General features: G+C 28.4%; 1 protein-coding gene across 1 annotated transcript in view; it reads right to left on the bottom strand.

Annotated features, from left to right (window-relative positions):
* The window catches only part of LOC106685852 (single Ig IL-1-related receptor), a gene marked incomplete at its 5' end in the record, with an annotated part of 40,867 nt that extends 32,699 nt beyond the window's left edge, over window positions 1-8,168 (bottom strand). The window contains 1 exon segment of the mRNA XM_014428808.3: window positions 7,987-8,168. Coding sequence (XP_014284294.3) covers window positions 7,987-8,168 — 182 coding nt within the window.
* Window positions 8,169-8,599: the final 431 nt, after the last annotated feature.

Genomic DNA, 8,599 nt, shown 5'->3' with positions numbered 1-8,599 from the left:
CGTTGCAGGGCTTCTTCAGGGCTATTTTGACGGCAGTCAAAACTAAAAAACGTGGGGCGAAACGTTGGCTCATTAAAATAGTATATTTCTACTATTTGAGTTTTTCTTGACCGCAGCCCTGAAGAAGCTCTGCAACATGGGGCGAAACATTGGCTCATTAAAATAGTATATTTCTACTATTTGAGTTTTTCTTGACCGCACCCGGACCATATTCCTTTCATAAAAATAATGTAAAAATAAAAAAAAAATGTAAGTATTTTTTAAGAGGAAATGTTACTTTTTTTATTTACGTTTTTCAATTATCTAGGTTTACATTTTATTTCCCACTTCTCTCATCACTTCATTTTATTAATTCTATTCTGTAAAATTATTCATTTTATGTCATTCTGTTTATATTTTCTATACTTATTGTGGTTGTTATCTTGTTCTGTTCTTAGCCCTGATGAAGGCTAGAAATTCTAGCCGAAACGTTGGCACAATTAAATAGGTTACTTCAACTTATTTGTGTTTCATTTTGACCGCATCCACCAACCATCTTCTCCTCGTACCTTTAAAATGTGGCAAAATAGTTTTCATTCCGAACACGAAATGCAATAAACAAGACCATCACTTCCCAGAAGGCCAAGCAATCACTCTAATATGAGTTACATTTTAGAAATAAGTACATTATTAGCAGAAAGGCCGAAGAAAATCGAAAAACTATTAAAGACATTATACTGGTTCGCGTTTCAGAAAAACACTCATGTTCATCAACACTAAATACCAAAACAAAATAAATACCATTGAAGAATGGTTTGAATTTCAATTTTTCAAGGGCAACAGGATATTTAGTTAACATTCATCTCAACACTTGTAGCAGTTTTAACAAAAAGTGATTTGTTAATGAACCAAGTGATAGACGCATACTTCCAAATAAATACCGTTGGTGCTTCACTGAAGAATTATTAACTAAAGAGATAAATTAATTTTAATACTAGTATAGATTTTACGAATAATAGCATAGAAAAGAACTCACAATCTTTTCCGAAGCTATAAATATCTTTTTATAGTTTATGAGAACTGTTCCAAGTTAAAATAAATGATCCAATAACTGGACACAACTAAACTAAAGCCCAATACAGAACTTTTCCAAAAACGTGATACTCGAGTATAGTAGGAAAAATCCTTTATAAATTTCGAAATTTCCGGTAATTGAACAACTAAAAAAATATCATAAGGCCTAAGAGTTTCAATTTTAAAATTTGGATATCTTTTGTTTTTCATCACATAAAAATATATTTAAAAAAACAAGAAATTTATGATGTTCATTATATGAAATATTAGACTCACACAGAGAAAAGAAGAATGTTTCGGTTAAAGAATAATACTTTTAATGTGTTATGAACTAATTTTAGTAATAGAAAACCACCCATTTTTGAATAGTAAGAAATAATCTTCAATTATAGTGGAATTTTTTGAGAAATCATATATATATTTTTTTAAGTTGATAAAGCTTGTATTTAAATTTTGTTTGTACTAAGAATAGTAAAAAAAAAAATTCCTTCTAAAATTTTTTAAAATTTTATTTTATAAAAAGATATTCTCACCATAAACTAATCACACACAAAAACAAAAATACAGTCCTATTTGATGTTAATTGTAATCAGTGTTTTAATAAATTAAATCAACCGAATTGTTATATTTTTATTAAGAAATATTATTATTTTACATAAAATGTCATTTCGTTGTGGTTATGAAACAGTTTTAGCTAGTCATGGTTGAAATTTTAAGGATTCAAACTTCCAACCAAACAAATCTTCAGATTTCTTAAATAGTGTTTTATTGAATAATAACAATACAATCTGCCACAATTAAGGTTATGACTTATAATCTAAAAATGTTTTTTAAAAATTGTACTGGAAAATATTGCCACTAATTATTGATTTCAATTTTGAACTGGAACTAATTTTTTTTCTACTGATAAGTAAAAAAATATATAGATCTTCTAGATGTCGAAAGAAAGAACCGTAGTGAAACAAAACTTCTTCAAACAACAAGGAATTCAGGATTCCAAGTTCTGCCAAACAATAAGACCCGGAGATATTTCCGGAACCTCATCACAGCACTTATAGATGAATGGAAATCTAGCACGAGAGAACTTCAAAGAAACCAATTTACAGTCATTTCCAGGGAATCATGAAGAAAAGGTCGAGTAATAAAAACCACTTTGACAATTGCAAGAATGATAACAGGGCCAAAAGTTCACACGATCAATTGCAGGATATCCTAATCATAAAGGAAAATCATACGTGACGTAGGGAGTACATTTGCCAAAGAAGCTTAAAATATAAACAACTTAATTCTTCAAGTAGGTTTTCACGAAATCCACGAGAAGTTTAGATCAGAATCAAGGACATAACATAATAAAGCAAAGAAACCCAAAGGTGCTTTGTAAAGCTACACAAATCTGGAAAATATATTCAACAAGGACGATAATTAGAGGCAAATCATTTGATAAGAGAAAAGTCGTTATGCAATAGCACAAGCTCCAGAGTTTCTCTCTCCCACAATTACTAGGAAATGTTTTCGATCATAAAACTGTACGAGATAACAAGTAGGCAAATATCATAAAGCGGAAAAAATGGAATGCTATTATCTTCTTCGTTAGGACATTTACGGCATCTACACGTGAGTATCTCTTTATTTCAGATTAGCATGCTAATCTTTAATAATAAAACAGATTTAACTAATTCAACAACTGTTTATAATTTAAAAGTTTTATCAAATTCTGTAATTCAGTAAACACAACTATCTATTAAGGGGAGTCAGGATCCGTAGACGCCTTAACATAAAGAAACGTTTTATTACAATCTTCTAGTAGTGGTTCTTAGCCGGGGTACCGCAGACCATTGTGGTTCCACGAAATAATTTTAGAAGATCATTCCATGTCAAATCAACACAGTTTGGAACCAGGTTAAGCACAGGTGTTATGTAGGCATTCCTTAAACTTTCTCAGCTTTCGCTGAAAAGATAGACCATTTTAATTGTATTTTACGATAATGGGTTCCACCATTTTCCTACTTTTACGAAAAGGATTACACTATTTTCCTGATTTTACTAAAAGGCTTACGCCACCATAAACAGCTTTAGGTCAATCCCTTTTAATTTTTTTGTGGAGTAATATTGACGCTTCATACATATCCTAATTTTTTTTATTACATATACCTATAAGATTGCCTAATTGCGTTTTTAAAGTGCATAAATATTTTTTTTTTTTAAGTAAAACACTAAACATACATATTGTATTGGAACAAGTGATTGAGTAAAAAAAAAAAAAAATAAATTCTGACAATTACTTTCAGAAAAAACGTTCCTGATTTGCCAAAAATATAAAAATAATGAGAATATGGTTGGTCAGTGAACAACACAAAATAGTATAAAACTTATTAATGAGAGCCAGCGTTATGACTAGAATTTAGCATTCATCAGGACTAAGAACAAAAAACAAGTTAACAACCAATGAATAAAAGGATATACAAAATGATTAGACAATAAGAAAAGTAATTAACATTATGGATATATAAATAGTGTTTCTGAATATCTTTTTATTATAATATTTTTCCTTCCTTTTTTCTCCCATTATAACAACATAGCATAATACATAGTTTTGCTTTTCAATTATATTACATTTTTTCTTCTTATATTCCGCTCCCATTTATCTCATATTTGTGATATGATATCCAGGTTCTCAAAACAAATACTCAATGAATTATAAAAATTTTATTTAAATCTATCAACTCAAATTTCATGAACAAAATTTCTGTTAAAACTTTCGGTTTGCACACATAAATAATAAAAAAAAAATTATGAATAAATGAAAAATTAATAATAGCTTAAACATAAAATTATAGTCATAATAGTTAAGTTAAAAACAAATAAATTAATTAAAAACTAATAAATAAATACATTAAAAATAACTAAGTTTCAAATAAATAAATTAGTAAAAAAATAGTTTAGAATAATGTTTCATTCTAAACATAAAAATTAGTTTAAAAAAAAAAAATTATATTGTATTTTTGAGCTCTTCGCCACCGCTAAAAGGAATGTAATACTTCAATGAAATTAACACATGATTTAAGAATATAAGTAATCATAATTTTGAATTAAATAATAATTTTTTTTTAATCTAAAATTCGAAATTAAAAAAAGCTTTGTTTTAATGTCATCATCAATTTCCCAGGATTCAAAAAAAGAGGTACAGTGGTTTGTGGTTTTTATTCAGGTTTTTTAGTAGGTTGATTATGTTATTATTCTTTGCTTCTTCCTTTCCAGTCTCAATACACCATAGCGAATAGTTTGATTTATCACGGATTGGCCATCCACTTTCAACACGGACGCCTAAATGTATAAAAAACCAACTATAGTGTACTCCAGTTTTTTTTTATTACATTAGATGCTACATGCTTCGTTTTCATCGGTTATTATTTATAAGAAAGGAGAGGGTGGGGCAGGTTATTTCCGGGCGAAGGTTTGAGTCCTTATAAATGTAGACAATTTAATAAGTCTGTTACATCAACCGTGGATGAACTGTGAGGTAGGAGGACTTTTATGTAGTACACTTAACCTCGACAAAGAACCATAAAACATCCTTGGATTAAAGGATTAACCTGGCGGTTAAGCGTTGGTATTGACCACATCATTAACACGTAGTATTGAAATAATTGAGCCAACCAATACATTGGTAAGAGACGAATCTTTTTTATTTTAGTGAGGTGTAGATAGTTGACCGTTGATTACTGATTGGAGAAGATGGTCGGGGGGTACGGTAAGCAAAGAAAAACATAAATAAACAAAAAAATAATTATTTATGCCGACGCTTCGACTTGAGTTTCAGGTCTTCATCAGGGCTATAGAAAAAAAGAGATAACAACCATCAATTAGAGAAACATAGTTTGGAATTTGGAATCATACAAAATATTAAATTGAATAATAAATAATAAATAATTGATAATTAAATAATAAAAAATAATTGATTGATAATAATGGAATTAGAATAAATCAATAAAATAAATCTACAACCGTCTAACTCCATAATTATCAATCAATTATTTTTTATTCAATTCAATATTTTGTATTGTTCCAAATTTGTTTGTATACTATTTCTTTTCAATTTTATGTTTCTCTAAATGATGGTTGTTATCTCTTTTGTTCTATAGCCCTGATGAAGATCTGAAACTCAGGTCGAAACGTCGGCATAACTAAATATATTTATGTTTTTCTTTGCTGACCACACCCCCGACCATCTCCTCAAATCTTGTTATTTTAGACATTATCAGAAATGTAAAACAACACTTCTGAAAATATATAATCATTATTTGTTCTTCATACGGCAACTTAAATATTTGTTGTAGATTGAGTTATATAATATTTTATACATACTATATCTACAGTACAAAGCTATAAATTGGGATTGGTAAATGTTAACCATAATCATTGAAGTATTTATTATTTTGTTTAACTTCACCACACTTGGTTCATAATATTAACAATACCGTAGTCTCTTATATTTAATTGGCAGTCAGCCTAATATAATTAATACATTGTATTTTCAGTGTAAGCCAAAAGCAGTGGAATTAAAGAGGGCTTAATGGAGTAATGAAAATGAAATTGTTGTCAATCAAAAGTCCATTTAAGCTGGACCATACCTGGTCCATAGCATACCCTTCAACTTTAATGAATTCAATAAACTTCTATTTTAAAATTAGTATAATAGACAAAACATGGTTCAAATTAAAACAGCCATCTATATTTGGAAACAGGTGGTGATTTCAAAACAGATTAATATATTCTATAAATTAGATTGGTTTTAAATTAATCTATGAATAGTCATAAATTAATTTCCTTTTTGATTTTACCATAGAATAAAATTTCTTTGAATTAAATTCACAAATCAAATTGGAATATTAAGTATTCACATAGACTGGTCAACAAATTAATACGATTAATTAATTAAGAGAAATTAAATGTTAATTCACTAGGAATGAAGACTAATTACATTTGGTTAAGATTAAATTTTCCTATTTTATAACATTAATCAAAAAAGATTAAAGGAAAATGAACTCCTAAATCCTACAGAATTATGAAAATTATGAAACAGAAGATAAATTTACCTAATAAAGAATAAATCAAACTAAAAAAACAGTGAAGCCGAAACTTTTAAATAAAAATATAAAAAAACATTTTTTAAAAAATAAATTAATGAAAATATTTCAAGCAGAAACTGAACGAAAACAGATAAAACAAAAGAAGATATTGGAGGTATGCAAAATAACCACCAAATGGGCCTCTGAAGATGGACGGACCGTATTAGTATTAGCACACCGATATAAAATGAATAAATAAGGAATTTGAATACTAATAGTTCACAAAATAGAAAAAAAAATGTTTGTAAAAATATTATTTAAAAACTATATATTAAACAAAAAAGATGTGTGGATGAATTTTTTTTTGAATTTTTAAAACGAGTTTCCACAGAAAGCGCTAAAAAGCAATATGCTATTTCATTTCAGCTAAATTAAGATGACATAAGAAATAGTATTTTCAGAGGATATTTAAGAATAATGCAACTAAAATTTAATATAAATTAAGTTGAAAAAGTGAATAAATAAATAAATTTTGCTATTATTGAATTTATAAACTAAAATAAAAACCTGAGTGTAGGGAAGGTTACAAGCATTGTTGTGATAAATTTTAACAAATGTGTGTCTGTTTTAACGAATTTTTATAAAAATAAATAATTTAATTTCTATCCATTTTAGTCTCAACACATTTTATTTTTCTTATAAGTCCGACGTTTCGGCCAATCCGACTTTATCACTATAAAGTTTTAACAAATAGTGACTGTGATAAATGATTTTAATTTTGGTTTTAATGTGAATACTGACTAATTAGAAATTGTTGTTTTGACCTGGGCAAAATAGCCTGCATGGAGTTGAGTTTTTGTTTCAGTTCCAAAATTGTATTAAGATTATCTCTGAGGATGGCCGGATTGGCCGAAACGTCGGACTTATAAGAAAAATAAAATGTGTTGAGACTATAATGGATAGAAATTAAATTATTTATTTTTAAAAAATTAACTAGTCTCAAGAAAGTGTTTAAGATTATAGCTTAAAGAATTTTTATTTTTGTTTTAATGTGAAAATTGACTAATTAGGTAATTAGACATAATCTAGGATATGCTTATAACAAAAAAATATATGTTTACCTAATGTTTTAATGTTTCATAGAGAAATTGTTGAATTGCGCTAGGAAGAATAGCCCTGCATCAAGTTGTATTTTTAAATTACTTAGTTCTAAAATTGTTGAGGATCATAGATGTAATAAAAGCTGTTTTGTAAAATATTGTCCTTGAGGATGGCCGAAATGTCGGACTTAAATAAGAGAATAACATGTTTTGAGACTATAATGAATACAACTTTAAATTTATATATTTAAAAACTAAATTATGATTTTCCCAAACACAATTTTAAGCTTGATTAAATTATAAACCCCCAAACCACTCAAACCCCCTAGTTTCTAATCTTGCATCCTCTTCCATTCCAGACAATCCTCCGAGGCGCCTGAAAAGAAGATGGCCACGAGACCAGCTAATGTAAAATGTCATTAGAGTGCTACCAATGGGTAGTTGCTCTACACGCCTCTATACTCCATTTTCACTAAGACCATATTTACTAAATGTATTATGTAATATACAGTTGTAAATTTCAATAAAGTTATTAAAAAAAAAAAAGGTTTGATCAACAATACATTTTGACAAAATGTAGTTGAGATGCGTGATTAAAGCGGCACAGTTTTACTTCAATAATTTTTTATTAATGCCATAAATATAATTAAGAATACCACAGTAAATAAAATATGCTATAATAAATATTTCTAATAAAATATGAATCTTCCAAATAAATTCAATACGTTTTGGCAAATCTCAAGTTTAATAATAAAGTTAATTACCAAACACTCTGAGCTCTGTGTTGTGCTCATGCTGGTCAGTGTAGTTGTGTATTTTACAGGTATAGTTTCCGGCATCGCTTGTCCTCAATTTGTTCGTGTACACCGTCTGGTTTGCACTCTCGGGGTAGAGGATGAAAGAGGAGACATCACCAGGCCATGGATAGGGCCGTCCGTCTTTGAACCTGAAATAAATTAAAGTAAACGATTAATAAAAATTAACGTACAATAAACATATAATAAAAATATAAAGGAAAATATAAATTAGTCACTTGAAAATTAAAAAACATCTGTGAATTGAAAACTAATATTTTGCTGGGCATCGCGGTAATGGTGGATATAATACTCCTTCTGGGAGAGAAATATGGTTTTAACTTTAACAGGGAGTTGTTTTGAAGCAATAAATCAAACCGGTAAGGCGTTTCTCATACCACGGTTCGTTCTCAAGTATAACCACACCGTCCAGGAATTTAGAAATATTTAACACCTAAAGTGTTTCGAGTTACATATAATATAAATATATAAAAGTAATATAAATATTATCATATTCTGAGAGCTGGATAAATTAATGTAATGCGGGTTATTATATTTAGTTCAAGCCATCAAAAACAAAGTA

Source organism: Halyomorpha halys, unplaced genomic scaffold, assembly GCF_000696795.3.
Source record: "Halyomorpha halys isolate HHAL.00 unplaced genomic scaffold, Hhal_1.1 Scaffold749.1, whole genome shotgun sequence".
Lineage (NCBI taxonomy): Eukaryota > Metazoa > Arthropoda > Insecta > Hemiptera > Pentatomidae > Halyomorpha > Halyomorpha halys.
The sequence above is the reverse complement of the archived record's forward strand: the minus strand, read 5'-3'. Positions and strand labels throughout refer to the sequence as shown.